This window comes from Neomonachus schauinslandi, chromosome 6 (genome assembly GCF_002201575.2).
Source record: "Neomonachus schauinslandi chromosome 6, ASM220157v2, whole genome shotgun sequence".
In the NCBI taxonomy this organism is placed as follows: Eukaryota; Metazoa; Chordata; class Mammalia; order Carnivora; family Phocidae; genus Neomonachus; species Neomonachus schauinslandi.
The window spans coordinates 105,620,989-105,637,676 of record NC_058408.1 but is presented as its reverse complement, the minus strand read 5'-3'; the positions used below and the strand labels follow the sequence as shown (position 1 = coordinate 105,637,676).

The following is a 16,688-nucleotide window of genomic DNA, read 5'->3' as shown; positions in this document are numbered from 1 at the left end:
CCCCCCCAGCCACTTCTTTTCCTCCTGGGGAGTCTGCCGCCCCCACCCCCCCCCCACCCGGGCCAGCAAGTGCATGGTCCCCGCCTTGCTCCCAGCCTCCCCACTCCCTTTCTAATGGCTTGGGTTTGCAGCGGCTTCATTTCCATGGTCATTGTACATCACTGTATATACTGGTAGATATAAAAACTGATACTTTATATTGTTTCTTCTGGGTGACCGTTGTCCCAGGAGCCACTTCTTTTCCTCCTGGGGAGTCTGGAGACCCCACCAGGGTTTGTTCATTGCACATTTTGTTACAGCGACTCCTCTCACGTTATGAAACTCTTTGTGCTTTTTCCCTGCCTGTGTCAGCGTTCATAGTTCGGGTGGACCATTCTCTGTGTCTTTGGGACTGGGCGCTTCTGTGGCCATTGGGGGCGTGTCGTGTTTGTATTGCATGAGGTTGTGGGAAAGCCTATCACTGCCACACGAAGGTGGGGTCATTGCGTTCCCACCCAGCTCGTCATTATAGGAGCATCCGGGGGTCCCTGGCCTTTCCTGCGTGGGTGATTGCATGCCTGACTGCAGACTTGCCCCAGACCTTTCCATTGTGTCTGAGTCCCCGCAACTGTTGGCTCTGTTCCAAGGCCCTATGTAGAGGAGCCACGTCACGTGAAGCTGCAGAAGGGCTCGGAGCCGCTGGGCATCTCCATCGTGAGTGGAGAGAAGGGTGGGGTCTACGTCTCCAAGGTGACAGGGGGGAGCATCGCTCACCAAGCCGGCCTGGAGTATGGGGATCAGTTACTGGAGGTGAGTGAGAGCTGCCCCTTGCACTGCCTTCTTCCCTCTGTCCTCTCCTCCCTTCCTGGGAAGAGCTGTGCTTCCCCGGTCCCCAGCCCCCACCGCGGCACTGAGCGTGCTCTGGATGTTCCCTAGTTCAATGGCATAAACCTGCGGAGCGCCACGGAGCAGCAGGCCCGGCTCATCATTGGGCAGCAGTGTGACACTGTCACCATCCTGGCCCAGTACAACCCACACATGCACCAGCTCAGCAGCCACTCTCGGTCCAGGTGAGCGCCTGGGCTTCCCGTGGGGGGCGTCCGGGCTGGGGCAGGACAGAGGGTGCAGCCCGGGGGCTGACTGTGAGTTCCGGCCATTCAGCGGCCGGAAGAGGAGAGTTGGCCAGCCCCGGATTTCGGAAAAAGAACATGGAGGAGGAGGAGGATGTGAGGTGTAGGGTGTGGAAGCACATGGCTGGATCCCCTCCCCCCGTGCAGCAGGAAGCCCCCCCCCACAGGTGTGTGGTAGCCAGGAACGGAGGCCCTGGGGGCGGGATTCTCACCCAGAGGGTTCTGGCCCCCTGTCCATGTCTGCCCCTGAGCTGTGGGTTGCCGGGCGTGCGGGAGAAGGGGGAGACCTGCCCCTGCCACGCAGCACTGCGTAGCTCAGCCAAGGGGGGCAAGATGCACACACGGAGGCAAAGGGACGGTGAATCTGTGGGCCCCCAGCCCACACCTTCAGAGAGGATCCCCAGGTTGAGGACCGGCAGATCCCACAGGGTGGACGACCTGAGTCCCAGCTCCCGAGGCATCTGCTCTTCTCCGGGCTCCAAGCCCCGTGACCCAGTCCCTGCTCTCCACCCCCACCAGCCATGGTCAGCACCGGGGAGGGGGTGGCTGAGGACGGCCGGGGACCGCGGGCTGCTCCTTACTCCTCCTGCCCTCCGTCCCCAGCTCCCACCTGGACCCTGCCAGCACCCACTCCACGCTCCAGGGCAGCAGTCCCACCGCCCCGGAGCACCCCTCTGTCACTGACCCGCTGATGGAGCAGGAGGAGGGCCCTGGCACCCCCCCGGCCAAGCAGAGCACCCCCAGTTCCAGGTCAGCCAATGCGTGCTGTGAGCCTTCTGTCTGTGCGCGCCGGCCTGGGGGGTGGGGCAGGCGGTCGTGGTCGTGGCCTGAGCACACCGTGCCGGCGTCCCCCGCTTCCCCTCAGGGCCACGGCCGCCCGCATAGCAGGCTGTCAGGCCTTGGGATGGGAAGCATGGCATTCCTTTCCTCCCGCCCTCCTGCCCTTTCTCACTTTCTTGATTTTTCTCTTTTGTTTCCTTGTTGACTTGTTCCTAGCTCTGCCTCTCTTCCTTTCCTCCTTTTCTCAGTTACTCGTGGTCTGTCTTTAGTCTCCACCCAGGCAGGTCCTGGGCTGTGGCCGCCACCAGCAGTCGCCCCCAGGGAGCTCCGGGGTTAGAGGGTGACAGGCCAGTGTCCAGGCATGTGCAGCACGTGCTGGGAGGGCCGGAGCAGGTCACGCGGGGCAGTGAGCAAGAGTGTGGCAGGGAGCAGAGCCAGTTAAGTCAACACGTTCAGGGTGAGCAGGGGTTAGCTGTGCACATGGGGGGAGCGGGAGGCATGGACAGAGGGCAGGAGGAGGCAGGGCATGCACAGGAGCCAGAGGGAAGATGGGGAGAAGGCCGCACGGGCCAGGGCGCGCAGCCATCGTTCCGTAGGCCCGGACCAAGCCCTGGCCTCCCTCGGAACGAGGCCCGCTCTGCGTTCCTGCCCTGGATCTGTCACGTTGGGACTTGGATGCGGTCACCACAGCTGGCCTGTCCCCAGGTCCCCATCGCTGTCCCGTTTCCTCCCCTCCGAGTGCTCACCAGTGTCTCCCTCGCTGTGCTGTGAGTTCCCCGATGGCCAGGGGCCCCCTCTTGGTGGCGTAGCACAGTCCCTGGGCCAGAGAAGCTGCTCCGTACACGTTGCCAAGTGGTCTGTTGTGCCCTGGGCTGTGAGACCGGCTCTGACTTTCCTCAGGCAGAACAGGGTTAGGAGAACAGGTGCCGTCCAGGTGGGGAGAGAGGCAGCCCCACGGCGCTCGATGGACAGCTGGGCCAGAAAGCAGGGCACTGGTTTTCATTCGGTCCCCAGCTGGCTTTCTCAACTGGGGCCGTGTTTTCACCTCTACAAACCTCAGCTTCCAGCCTGTAAACTAAGTCGCTGGAGCCAGAACCCGGATGAGAGCGCCGGGAGACCTCACGGAGTAAAGGGAAAACTGCCGGGGCGTTAGCCACTGTGTAGTCTTGCACGCCCTGCTCCCCCTGTCTGTGACTGAGGGACTTTCTTTTCCTTCCCCAAAGGATGGTGGGAGATGTCAATAAGAAGACCCCAGAGCCACGAGTCGTCTTCATCAAAAAGTCCCAGCTGGAGCTTGGAGTCCATTTATGTGGAGGGAACCTGCACGGGGTGTTCGTGGCGGAGGTGGAGGATGACAGTTCTGCCAAGGGCCCTGATGGCCTTGTGCCCGGAGACCTCATCCTCGAGGTGAGTTCTGAGCTGCTGAGAGGCAGGCCCCGCCCCTCTCCGCCAGCCCCGCGGGCTTCCTGCACCCTCCAGCGGCACGGGGTGGCTGTCGTGCCTGGCGCCCCCTGGTGGTGCTGAATGCTGCCAGGACCCTGGGGACGGGTCACAGGGCCGTGAGCGGGGCCCTGGCTTGGGCACTGATGTCGGGAGGGAGGATCCTCTACTTCCTCTACTGTGTCAGCAGCAGGACCATGGTCTGATGGAGCATCCTCTCCCTCTTGCTGGGTCTCCCATTTGATGGGGGAGATGGTTCATAGGTATTCAAAAACACGGGTAGTATAAGCAAAAGGTAGTATAAGCAAGTGAGGGCTGTAAAAACAGGCCAGCAGACCCTGGCAGAGGACTCAGCCTTACCTGCAGAGGCGAGGCCTGCAGATTCCCAATGAAGGGGATCTTAAATCTCTGCCTTATCCCACAACCGCTCGCTCACTGGTGCCGGAGGCGCCCCTGGCTTCTGCCCTCTGAGCACAGTCCCCTGTCCTTGTGCAGTATGGCAGTCTGGATGTGCGCAATAAGACTGTGGAGGAGGTCTACGTGGAGATGCTGAAGCCCAAGGACAGTGTCCGTCTCAAGGTGCAGTACCGCCCTGAGGAGTTCACCAAGGTCAGGGGCCTGCCTGGCGACAGCTTCTACATCAGGTACCAGGGGCCAGGGGTTCCAGGGATTTGGGGCCAGGGGAGGTGCCTTCTGAGGAGACTGGTCCTGGTGAGTGTCTCTGCAACACAGAGGGCCGGACTGTGGTCCTTGTTGCTTGGGCCCCAAACCACGTGCTCACGGCTTGTGACTTAGGGAGACTTTGCTTGAGGGCCTGCAGGACCACATGGGCTCCCTCTTTAGGGTTTGGGGCTTGGGAAATTTTGAGGCTGCAGAGCCCCATTTTCCTGTGCGCTGCACTCCTCTCCTGGTCTCCCCCACCCCACGTCGGCAGATCTGTCTGCGGTGTGTGTGAGTATCAGGGCACGCGTGTGCCCGAAGTACGGTATGACTTGTGTGCAGGTGGGCACAAGCACCAGGTGTTTTCTAGAAGGAGCTCTAGCTTCCTTCATGTTCCCTAAGCTCTGAGGCCACAGAAAGGAAAAAGCACCGAGCAGCTGTGTACTGTGAGATACGGTCTCTGTCTCTAGGACACCCTCCTAGGTGGGAGATGACATATTTCCATCCTGGGGAGTTTCCCTTCTATAGGAACCATTGACCTTGACTTGGCGGCAGGGAGGGAAGGCCCATTTGGAAGACGGGATATGGTCCTTGGCAAGACGTTCTGTATCTGATGGATGTGAGGCAGCCCTCGTCCCCAGGGAGCCCCTAGTCTTAGGGGAGGCAAGACAATGTTGTTCTGTTACATAAAGCCGGGGGTTCCCTTCTCTGGGAACTGCCCCCAGCATGGGGAGAGGTGGGTCCTGATCGTGGTCTGGGGAGAGCTCAGAGCAGGAGAGCTGTCTCAGGAGACTGGCTGCCAAAGTGTGTGGCTGGCTGGTCTTCCAGCAGCCAGTAGCCTCCTCCTGATCCTGTCCCCTCTGTCTCCTGGCCCAGGGCCCTGTATGACCGGCTGGCGGAGGTGGAGCGTGAGCTGAGCTTTAAGAAAGATGACATCCTCTACGTGGATGACACCTTGCCTCAGGGCACATTTGGGTCCTGGATGGCCTGGCAGCTGGACGAGAATGCCCAAAAGATCCAGCGTGGCCAGATCCCCAGCAAATACGTGTAAGTGTTCATGTCTGGGCTTGGAGGGGGCGGCGCCCACCCCTGGAGCTGTCCCACAGGATTGGGGCTCAGTTTGCCGTGCATCCTGGCGTATGGTCTGTACGTTTTGCCCAAACCGCTTGTCTAGAAAGCTGCTTCTAGTGCAGTGCAATGGTGTACGTAAGTCAGTGCTCTACAGAAGAACCGTGGCAACTTAGGAAACATAACTTTTTTATTTTTAGCAGATTTATTGAGATATATTCCTATACCATGCAGTCCACCCTAAGTGTCCAATTCAGTGGCTTTCAGTGTACGCACAGCCATGCGCCACCATCCCTACTGTCATTTCAGAACTTTCTCATCCGCTCAGAAGCAGCCCTGCACGCGTTAGCTACCCCACCTGTCCTTCTGTCTTTCCTGCCCTGCTCCCCCACCCGGGGCAGCCACGACTCTACTTTCTGTCCCTGTAGATTTCCCTGTTCTGGACTTTCCTGTGAATGTGGCCTTCTGTGCCTGCTTTCTTGCGCTTTACATAGTGTTTTCAAGGTCCTACCATGTCGTGGCATGCATCCGTGTTTCATTCCCTTTTGTGGCTGGAAGCCTCACTTGTCGTGTCACCAAGGGAAAGCTGTCCCAGCACTTCCTTTTGACTCTGACCTGAGTGTAGGAACTGGCCTGCTCCGAGAGCACCCCCCAGCTCTGGTGCGTGGGTCACCCCCATGGCAGCAGTACTGAGGGGTCCTCGGTGGTGTGGGTGGGTGGCATAGCCAAGAGACCTGCCACAGAGCATCGGAGGAGCCTGGGGTCCTGGCTTTCCCCTCCTCATGGGCAGGGCGGGGTGGGCAGGAGGCGGTCGCTAGGCCCTTCCCAGCATCACCATTCCCTGTGCCTGCAGGATGGACCAAGAATTCTCCAGGAGACTCAGCATGTCTGAGGTCAAAGATGACAACAACGCTGCAAAGACGCTGTCGGCGGCTGCACGCAGATCCTTCTTTCGAAGGAAACATAAGCACAAGCGCAGCGGGTCCAAAGATGGGAAAGACCTCCTTGCCTTGGACACCTTTTCCAACGACACCATTCCACTCTTCGAAGGCAAGTGGCCGAGCTCACTTTTCCAGTAGGCTCTCAGAATTAGGCTTGCCACTGACCACAGAGACTGCACAGCAAGGACTTAGACAAGATAGAGGTTCACCCTGCTTTTGCACCGAAGTCCTGGTCGGGGTGGTGGTACTGCTGTCCTTAGGGTCTGCCATCTGTAGGGCGTGGCTTCCACGGTCAGCACGTGACGTTGCAGCTCCAGCCATGACATCCCAATTCAGGCAGCAGGAAGGAGGATGGGGCCAAATTGTGCCGCAGCTGAGTGTGCCTCCTTAAACTGCTTCCCTGGAGGTCCCACCCTGCGACCTCGACTCACTGCATCAGCAAGAGAGCCTGGAAAGGCGGGGTTTTAGCTGGCACCGTGCCGGCCTCAGTAACGTAGGTTCCATTAGTACAGAAGAAGGGAAGGATGGGTATCGGACAGGCCAAAGCAGTCTGTGCTCAGTGCATTGCTTCAGGTTTCTTTTGGGGTTATTGTAGGCTGTTTGGTGGTAACCAAGAGCCACCAGTCTCTGCAGATCTTTGGCCTTTTCTGGCTTCATTCCTGTGTCCATGAACGATTTTTACGAGATCTTCCAGGGCCAGGCACCGCACCAGGGCCGGAGCTGCAGATTAGGGAGTGTTAGACATCCCCCGGCCGATTGTCCTTGGGGAAAGCATGCCTTTGTCCTGGAAAGTAGGAGGCTCTTACGACTGCCGCTCGTGGGATCCTGGTGTGTGTCCAGTGTCCTAGAATGTTGCCCTCCCGGGCAGGCAGGCTACGAAGCCGGCAATGAGCAGCACACGATAGGACAGCTTATTTCATCCTTCCCTGCTCCCTTTTATGTATATATATATTTATTTATTTATTTATTTATTTTTTTCAATTTATTTGACAGAGAGAGACACAGTGAGAGAGGGAACACAAACAGGGGAGTGGGAGAGGGAGAAGCAGGCTCTCTGCCGAGCAGGGAGCTCAATGCGGGGCTCGATCCCAGGACCCTGGGATCATGACCTGCGCCGAAGGCAGATGCTTAATGACTGAGCCACCCAGGCACCCCACCTTTTTTATTTTTCAAATGAAGGCCTTAGGCCCTGGGAGTTGAGTAAGTCCCATGCTTGTTCGTGGCCCATTGTCCCTCTGTCTGGACGGGATGGCAAACCCCAGCCGGTGGGCCACATCTGTTTCTGTATGGCCTAGAGCTAACAGTGGATGTTTACATGTTTAAATGTAGTAAGAAAGGCCGTCTGTAGGTGCGCACACCTTCTGGCAATAACAGTTGCTTGATATGGCCGTTTTTTCTTTCTGCAAAAAAATGCTGTTGGGATTTTCAGAGGGATGGCATTGAATCTATAGATTGATTCGGGTAGTATGGACATTTTAACAATACTAAGTCTTGCAGTCCATGGGCAGAGGATGTCTTTCCATGTATTTGTATCTTCTTTGATTTCTTTTTGCCATGTTTTGTAGTTTTCAGTTTGCAAGTCTTTCACCTCTTTGGTTAGGTATATTCCTAAGTATTTTATCATTTCTGATGTTAGTAAGTGGGTTTGTTTTCTTCATTTCTTTTTCAGAATGTATGTTGTTAGTGTATAGGAGTGCAACTGATTTTTGCATGTTGAATCTGTATTCTGAAAGTTTGCTGAAATCATTAGTTCTAACAGGTTTTGTGTGTGTGTGTGTGTGTGTGTGTGTGTGTATTCTCTAGGGTTTTCTACATCGAGATCATGTCATCTGTGAACAGATAATTTTACTACTTGTTTTCCAATGTGGATGCCTTCTTTCTTTCTCTTGTCTAATTGCCCTGGCTGGGATTTCCATTACTGTGTTGGATAGTCATGGCAAGTGTGGGCATCCTCGCCTTTGTTTCTGATCTTAGAGGGAGAGCTTCCTGTCTTTTGCCTTTGAATGGAATGTTAGCTACAAGCTTTTCATACATGGTTTTTGTTACGTTCAAGTAGTTTCCTTCTGTTCCTACTTTGTTGAGTGTTTTTATCATGAAAGGGTAGTTAATTTTGTCAAGTGCATTTTCTGTGTCAGTTGAGATGATTATGTGGTTTTTGTCCTTCATTTTGTTAACGTGTATGACATTGATTGATTTTTGTATGTTAAGAACCATCCTTGCATTCCAGGTATAAATCCCACTTGGTCATGGCATATGATCCTTTTCATGTGTTGCTGAATTCATTTTGCTAGTATTTTGTTGAGGATTTTTGCATCTATGTTCATAAGGGATATTGGCCTGTAGTTTTCTTGTTGTGTCTTGGGATGAATTTGGAAGTGTCCCCTCCTCTTCAATTTTTGGAAGAGCTTGAAGAGGACCGGTATTAATTTTTTTTAAGTGTTTGGTAGAATTCTCTGGTGAAGAAGCCATCTTGTCCTAGGCTTTTTCTTGTGAGGAAGTTTTTCTATTACTTGCAGTCTCCTTACTTGGTATAGCTCTGTTCAGATTTTTTTTTTTTTTTTAATTTCTTCACGATGTAGTCATGATACATTCTATGTTTCTAGGAATTTATCATTTCTTCCAGGTTGTCTGATTTGTTTACATGTAATTGTTTGTAGTAGTTTGCGATAAACCTTTTCATTTCTGTGGAATTGGTTATCATTTCCCTTTCTTCTTATTCCAGTGATTTAAGTCTTCTCTCCATTTTTCTGCATTAGTCTAGCCAAGAGTTTGTTAATTTTGTTGATCTTTTCAAAAAACCAACTCTTGGTTTCCTTGATTTCTTTTCTAATTGTTTTTCTATTCTCTATTTATCTCTGCTCTTTATTACTTCATTCCTTCTGCTCATTTTGGGTTTAGTTTGTTTTTTTCCCCTGATCCCCCAAGTGTAAGTTGGGTTGTCGATTTCTTCTTTCTCAGTGTCCGCATTTACCAATACATACTTCTCTCCTAGTACTGCTTTTGCTGCAGTAAGTGTCCGTATGCTATGGTTTTGTCTCCATTTGTCTCCCGAAGTTTTCTGAATTGCCCTCTGCTTTTTTTCTTTGACCCCTTGGTTGTTTGAGAGTGAGTTGTTTAATTTCCATATATGAGTCTATTTTCCTGTTTTCCTTTTGTTGTTGTATTCCGGTTTCCTTCCATTGTGGTCAGAAACGATACTTCGTGTAGTTTCAGTCTTTCTTAAGTTTGTTTTGTGGCTTAACAGGTGGTCTGTCCTGGAGGTGGTCTGCCCTGGAGAATGCTCCCTGTGCACTTGAGAAGGATGTGTCCTCTGCTGTTGCTGCGTGGAGTGCTGGGCGCTCATCTGTGAGGCCCATTTGGTCCATAGTATTTGTGGTTCAGTGCTCTTCCTTATTTTCTCTCTGGTTGTTTTTTTTTTTTTTTTTTTTTTAAGATTTTATTTATTTATTTGAGACAGAGAGAATGAGAGACAGCATGAGAGGGAGGAGGGTCAGAGGGAGAAGCAGACTCCCTGCCGAGCAGGGAGCCCGATGCGGGACTCGATCCCGGGACTCCAGGATCATGACCTGAGCCGAAGGCAGTTGCTTAACCGACTGAGCTACCCAGGCGCCCTCTCTCTGGTTGTTTTATCCGTAATGAAGGTGGGGGCATTGAAGTCCCTACAAATACTGCGTAGCTCTCTGTTTCTCCCTTCATTTCTCTCAACGTTTGCCACACATATTTGCGAGCTCTTGTGTGAGGTGCATGTGTGTTTGTAATTTTTGGATCTTTCTGGAGAATTGGCCTTTTTATCATTACGTAATGTCCTTCTTGGTCTCTTGTGAGAGCTTCTGCCTTAAAATCCATTTGGCCTGCTGTAACTGTGGCTGCCTGCTCGCATAAGATTCCTAACTGCCTGAAATAGCTGTACTCTTTCACTTTCATTAGCCTGTGTGTGTCCGTAGATCTGAAGCGAGTCTTCCCTAAAGAGCATGGAGCTGGATCTTGTGTATTCGTCCGTTTAGCCAGTCCATTCACATTTAAAGCAATTACTGATATGGGAGGACTTACTCTTGCCACTGGAATTGTTTTCTGTATGTCTTGTAGATTTATTGTCCATCTTTTCGTCCCTTGCTGCCATCCATTGTGCTGTGCTGGTTTTTTTGTTTTTTTTTTTTTTGGTTTTTGGGGTTTTTTTTGTAGTGACAGGTTTTGATTCCTTTCTCACATCCCTTTTTTATATATTTCACAGATATTTTCTTTTTGGCTACTATGCAATTACATAAAACATCTTAAAGTTATAACAATCCATTTCATTATTTTTTTTTTACGTAAGCTCCACGCCCTGCATGGCCCCGTGCTGGAGCCCAACGCGGGGCTTGAACTCATGACCCTGGGATCAAGACCTGGGCTGAGATCAGACACTTAATCAACTGAGCCACCCAGGTGCCCCTGTAACAATCCATTTTAAACTGATAACAACTTAATTTCAGTCTCCTATAAAAATTCCATGTTACACCTCTGTGTCCCCCTCCCCTTGATGTTGATGACACCTTTATATCAATGTATATATTAGCATAGATTTATAATTACTTTTGTGCGTTGCTCTTAAAAACCTACTCCAGATTTAAAAGTGATTTACATACCTATATTACATTACTTTCAGATTCTCTATTTATATGTACATTTATCCTTCCCAAGGAGCTTTATATTTTTGCTGGTTGGATTTAATGACTTGTGAGATGCTCTGTGGCTCTCTAATTTTGTAATTATGAGGACTTCCAACGAAGCAGATTGTTCAGGAAGGAACAGGAATCTTCTAAATTGGTATCCCACTGCGTGGAGTGTTACTAGTCGTTAGAGGAGAGTATGATTCTTGCTCAAATAAGTTGAAGGCATAGAGACTTACTGTCCATACAGAGGGAAATGGGTGAATAGATGCAGTGTACTCATGCGTGGGAGGTTCAGAAGGAATACAGGAGAGCAAGATGAATCAATAGGGATGCATTCTAGAAACATAACACTGAGTGAAAGAGGGAGGTGCAGAATGTTGACATTACTATGTCATTTTTGTTGAACACGTATGTAGCAGATTTTGTAGTCTTTTCTGAGTATGTAAAAATAAACATGTGAGAATAACAAACATCTGGAAGGATATCCTTCCAGCTTCTAAGGCTGGTGGGGACCAGGATGGATTGGAGAAGGGGTGTCAGAGGAGCTGTTTGGCTTTACTTGTAACGTTCTGATTTTTAAAAGAGGGATGTGTTCGTCTTCTCCTGGAGAAAGTCCTTTGCCCTGAGACTCCTCAGAGGCTTTAGTCAGAAATGCACAGGCATTCCTGGATGGTAGATGTGGCTACCAAACCCTTCCCTGCCGACTGGAACAGATCAGCTGGCCACCAGGTTGAGAAATGCTGTAGAGAATGCCATGGAGGTATACATGGATAATCATCAGTCCTTAAAAAAAAAAAAATACATGTGTCGGTGTGGGTGAGGGAGGGGAGAGACTGCGTTTGCTTCCCCCTCAGGTCTGCCCACAAGCTCTTCCTAGTGGAGCCCGGGCTGCCCTTGGCCCCACGCCGTGTGCTCACCCACAGCCCCATCGCCAGTCAGGCCTTGTCGTTTGGCGGTGTACAGGCCTTCCGGGCAGAGCCTCCCCTTGACCCTTCCCCAGAGGCCGCCCCAGCCCACCCTGCCCTCAGCCTGCTGTCCTGCCAGGCTTGGCCAGGGCTGCAGCTCCTGCTGCGCCCCTCCTATGGGCCTGCCACTGGTCTCTTCATCCTCGGGGCCAGCACAGGATTCCTTTAACCCCTCTGCTCTCTGGGACCTCTTGCTCTGTTGCCTGGAGTTGTCGAGAGCTCTTGCATGGCCACTGGGGCTTTTCACGAGTTTCTGTCTTGTGACACTGGTGAGCCTGTGTTTTGTATTCTTTCTGAAGTTTCTGAGGTGCCAGCACAGTGACCGATACTGAGGAGGTGCTGGTGTTAGGCCATCTCTTTTGGCAAGGACTTGTTTATTCATTCGGGAAAGGGGGGATGTCCTACGCAGATTGCCGAGGCTATTGGTTTGACTTCTGTAACCGAGACCAGATAACAGTGGCCAAAGTGTGATTTCTGCGCCCCGTAAAAGTCCCAGCTGGTAACGTGGCTCCAGGAAGACAGCTCTATCCTAGCGATCATCCGGAGACCCAGGTCCCGTTGGTCCTGTAGCTCTGCCATTCTTCTGAAGGTTGTCCTCATCAGCAGGGTCCAGGCTGGCTGAGCAGCCCCGGTCTTCTCCTTTTTAGCCCCTGGGAAGGGGGCAAGGAGGTGGGAGCTTCACCTCTGCCCACTGGGTCACATGACCACACCTGCCTGCAGGGGACGTTGTCTCTCTAGAGAGCAGACAATGGATAGTGGTGTCAAGGGGAGCAGGCCTAAGACACGTAAGGAAGAATCTGAGCAGAAGGAAGTGCTGGAATGACTGCTCTAGGGTGTTCCCAGAGCGAGGACACTTGTGCTGGGCTGCAGGAGTGACCGTGCCCCGGTGTGCCCGGGACAGAGGGGCTCTTCGCGCTATAGCTGGGCAAGTCCCAGGTGAGCCGTGCTGAGCCGCTCACCCGGCCTGGCTCAGGATTTGTGGACTGAGGGGGCGGACCTCCCTGGGGTGAGCAAGACCAGGGCAGCTGTGGGCCCCTGGCCTCCCTCCCTCCGCTCCGGGTGCGTGCCCATGACACTGCCCCTCTCTCCCTCAGATTCGGTGAGCCTCGCCTATCAGCGGGTCCAGAAAGTAGACTGCACCTCCCTGAGGCCTGTCCTGATCCTGGGGCCTTTACTGGACGTGGTGAAGGAAATGCTGGTGAATGAGGCGCCCGGCAAGTTCTGCAGATGCCCCCTCGGTAAGGGGCACCCTCAGTGCCTGCTGGCCTCTGCCTGCCGGTCTCCTGGGGCTGGGTCCCTCGGTGTTTCAGAGCCCTCCTGACTCGGGTCACAGCAGTGTGTTTCTCTGGGAGGAAGGACAGGAGGACAGGTCTTCTGCACAGGGTTCTTACCCAGAGGGCGCCGCGACGGCTTCCCGGGCCAGGGGGCATCCTCATTCCTGTTTCTGTGCTTTGCAGAGGTGATGAAGGCCTCCCAGCAGGCCATAGAGCGGGGTGTCAAAGACTGCCTGTTTGTCGACTACAAGCGGAGGAGTGGCCATTTCGACGTGACCACAGTGGCTTCCATAAAGGAGATCACAGAAAAGGTACCCATTGCTTAGACCAAGGGTTAGGGTTTGAGCATTTGGGCCTGGACTCCCCCCCGCCCCCCGCCCCGCTGTGCCTCTGGACCTCTGCCCTGTGCGTCTCTTGGGGCTTCAGTGCACTTGCCCGGGTCCTTTTAGTCCAAGTTACCCTCCGTCAGGGTTTGCCCCCATTGCTTCTGTGTGTTTCCACCATCATAAACTGGGTGCTGGTCCCTGTGCACACATCACCCCTCTCCCTCTGAGGATTCAGATCTAATGAGAGCTTTGAGCTCTAGGAAAGCCCCCACACGGAGGATTCTACAAGAGGGTCCTGCACCTGCTCAGTGTGTGTGCAGAGCTTTATGTGTGCCTTATTCTGGGGACAGGGTGCCCAGCTTCCATCAGGGCCTCTGCCCCTGAAAGTGTTAAGAGCCATTTCTGTGTGTCTTTAGGCTCTTGAATGCACTGGGATCCGTTTGCCAGGGAGCGTGAGGAAAAGTGGGGAGACCTGTAAGGTGTATTGGAAAGGCAGACGTCGAGGGTGTACTCCTCGGGCCCTGTCCTTCTTGGGCTGCTCATTTCACCCCATAAGGCTTTGGTTTGCTCCTCACTGAATGAGGGAGGTGGCTTCTGGCAGCTGGGAGTGTGGATTGCCCAGTTGAAGTGAATGCACTCCAGTTAGGTGTGCCCCAGGGAGTTAGAAACTTGACTTGGCTGGGCTTCCTCAGTGGAGCTTTTGGGGTCAAGGAGAGCCCCATGCAGAGTGCCCGTGGTCTTTCTTTGGCTCACACTCCACCTGGAGGCTCAGGGGACCCCGGGACACGTTTCAGTCACAGTCACGCAGACACACACAACCCTTCCCCAGGTCAGGCCTTGCTGAGTCTCCCCGTCTTCATTTGCTCAATCTGGCAGGAGTGAGGCTCTTGAGGCCGGGTTGGGGTCGGGCTTCAAGAAGCTCCCTGTGTCTGGGCAGAGGCAGGAAGGGCAGTTTGGAGGTGGGCTGTCCAGACCCCATTCCGCCCTGGCTCCTAGCCTTGACCACCATCAGAGTTGACAGCGTGTGGGGAGAGCTTTTCTGGGGTGAAGCCCTCCACAGGTTTTCCTATGTGGTCTTCATACTAGACTGGTCCTCCTTGATGCAGGAGGTGGGGCAGTATGGGAGAGAGGGGGGCCCCCATCTGTGGCAGGGCTCCAGCATCTTTAGGGCCATCCCCAGGCCCTGACGCATCACATGCCCCCTTTAGAACCGGCACTGTCTCCTGGACATCGCCCCCCACGCCATCGAGCGGCTGCACCACATGCATATCTACCCCATTGTCATCTTCATCCACTACAAGAGCGCCAAACACATCAAGTAGGTGGCTGGCTCCTCGGGGCTTGGTGGGCTGGGGGGGCTTGCTGGGGGCGAGGCTGCTGGCTCAGACACCGGGGCAGTGCAGGTGGGCGTGGAAGAATGAGACGGGTGGTAGGTGTAGGAAACGTTCCGCATCTCACGCTCACTCAGGCAGTGCTAACCAGGGACAGTCCTTGTCCCCACCAGCCCTTGTTCCTATGCGGTCATTGCCACAGTTCCTTATGTGCGTCATTCCCTGTGCATCCCGTCCCTCTCTCCCCTTCTGCCTCTCAGCTTAGGGCTCCCAAGGACACAAGCAGCTAGATGACCTGGGCTGGGGCCAGTCTGCTAGGAGCTGGCTTGGGACGCGGATGAGCCTTTGCTTTCCCTGAGCTCCAGTTTCCGTGCTGGTTGGGCTGACCGCTCATCAGGGCCTCCCTCCGTTTTGCCTTTCTGTGCTTCCAAGCTTCTGGTCCCTGCACCTCGGGGCCATCTGGGGTGTCTGCTTTCCGTGTGCATGCAGCAGGGTGCCCACCTTCCCCCCCATGCCCGGAGCTCCCCTTGGGGCCTGCAGGCTTGCTGTGCTTTACGAGGGGAGCACCTGGGGCCCTATAGTTGGAGGCCCTGTTACTCTGGACAAAGGAAAGAGGAGGGCCCGGGAAGGTGAGACACTCAGCCTGCTTCTCTGGATGTCTGACAGGGAGCAGAGAGACCCCATCTACCTGAAGGACAAGGTGACTCAGAGGCATTCCAAAGAGCAGTTTGAGACAGCTCAGAAGATTGAACAGGAGTACAGTCGGTACTTCACAGGTAGGTGTGCCTCTGGGCTGGAGAGGAAGAGTGGGCAGTGGGGACGGATGCCCGGTCGGTGCCGCCGCGGTCCCCTGCATCGAAGCCGTCCTGCTGGAGTGCTACGGGCTGACGAGGAAGGTTCCCTGGCCTCGTCCCCCAGGTGTTCCCCATGCAGTGGCAAGTCTGTGTCCCAGCAGCAGTGCTGTGCAGGAGGGCTCCGGCGATCCTGGCAGGCAGCCCGGTGGTGCTGGTTGTGCCTGGCTGTGTTCACAACTTCCGGGCAGTCCAGTGTAGCCACGAGGGTTGGCCAAGGAAAGCTGCATTCTTGACAGCTTTGGTCTTTGAAACACAGCAAACCAAAAGCCACAGTCTGTTGGCTACCATTGTACTTTGTGGCTTTCCCCCGTCTGCTAAAATCAGTCTTCTGTAGGGGGTTAATCACACTGGGGTCACAGAGGCAGGGCAGTGATTTTAATTCACTTGTACAGACTGTTAGGATCTCGTTTCACGCTTCTCACGCAAAAACAGTTGGTCTCAAAAACCCAGCTTGGAGCTTCTACGTATGTGTGTGTGAGTTTTAATCTCTAATCCATCATAAACCAGTATTTAGTCAAATATATTAACAATTACTAGAGAAATGAAAAATTCAAAACTCCAAAGCTTACAAAATAAAAGCTTTTGACTTTTTATTAGTTTCAACAGACATAAAATTACTCTTGGCACCTTTTTTTAAAAAATTTATTTATTTTTAAAGATTTTATTTGAGAGAGAGAGTGAGAGCGCGCATGAGCGGGGTGAGGGGCAGGGGGAGAAGCAGACCCCCCGCTGAGCAGGGAGCCCGATGCGGGACTCGATCCCGGGACTCCAGGATAATGACCTGAGCTGAAGGCCGCCACTTAACTGACTGAGCCACCCAGGCGCTCCTCTTGGCACATTTCCAAAGCAGTTTCTAAGCGCTCCCTTGTCTATTTCGGTCCATACCTTGTGGCAAGCGGCCGGGCATGTTTGTCCACTGGCACTGTTCCGTGGAGCACACGGGGAGCCTGGGCTTGTGTCTGCAGGACCCGTGGTGGCGAAAGCCTGCAGAGCAGGGCTGGGCCATAGCTGGGGACGTGTCGTCATCTTGCCTGGGAATCTTCACTGGGCTATGGGATGCCCTGGCTCCTTACACCCATTCTTGTTTCCTGGAGACTCCGGCTGCCGTTTGGACCATCACAACACAACCTCAGACTGCTTTCCAGGGTGCTGGACTCCCCCTTGCAAGACGGGGCAGACCCAACCCAGGGCGTGCAGTGGGGGCATGCAGTTAATGCAAGTGATCAAATCCTGGTCGTCCCTGTTACAGAGGCCCTCGAAGCCTGGCAAAATTTGGCACCAACCTTCA

General features: G+C 53.6%; 1 protein-coding gene across 6 annotated transcripts in view; it reads left to right on the top strand.

Annotated features, from left to right (window-relative positions):
• The window catches only part of DLG5 (discs large MAGUK scaffold protein 5), a 213,866-nt gene that overhangs the window by 100,380 nt on the left and 96,798 nt on the right, over positions 1 to 16,688 (top strand). For 4 of the 6 annotated variants that reach the window (XM_021700052.1, XM_021700051.1, XM_021700049.1 and 1 more), the window contains exons 21-31: positions 627 to 789; positions 916 to 1,049; positions 1,713 to 1,859; positions 3,113 to 3,296; positions 3,825 to 3,973; positions 4,866 to 5,036; positions 5,911 to 6,107; positions 12,710 to 12,853; positions 13,073 to 13,200; positions 14,424 to 14,533; positions 15,213 to 15,322. In XM_021700052.1, coding sequence (XP_021555727.1) covers positions 627 to 789; positions 916 to 1,049; positions 1,713 to 1,859; positions 3,113 to 3,296; positions 3,825 to 3,973; positions 4,866 to 5,036; positions 5,911 to 6,107; positions 12,710 to 12,853; positions 13,073 to 13,200; positions 14,424 to 14,533; positions 15,213 to 15,322 — 1,637 coding nt within the window. Of the gene's footprint in view, positions 1 to 626; positions 790 to 915; positions 1,050 to 1,712; positions 1,860 to 3,112; positions 3,297 to 3,824; positions 3,974 to 4,865; positions 5,037 to 5,910; positions 6,108 to 12,709; positions 12,854 to 13,072; positions 13,201 to 14,423; positions 14,534 to 15,212; positions 15,323 to 16,494; positions 16,529 to 16,688 lie in introns of those variants that run through there. The other 2 variants (XM_021700055.1, XM_021700056.1) reach the window with 2 other exon arrangements.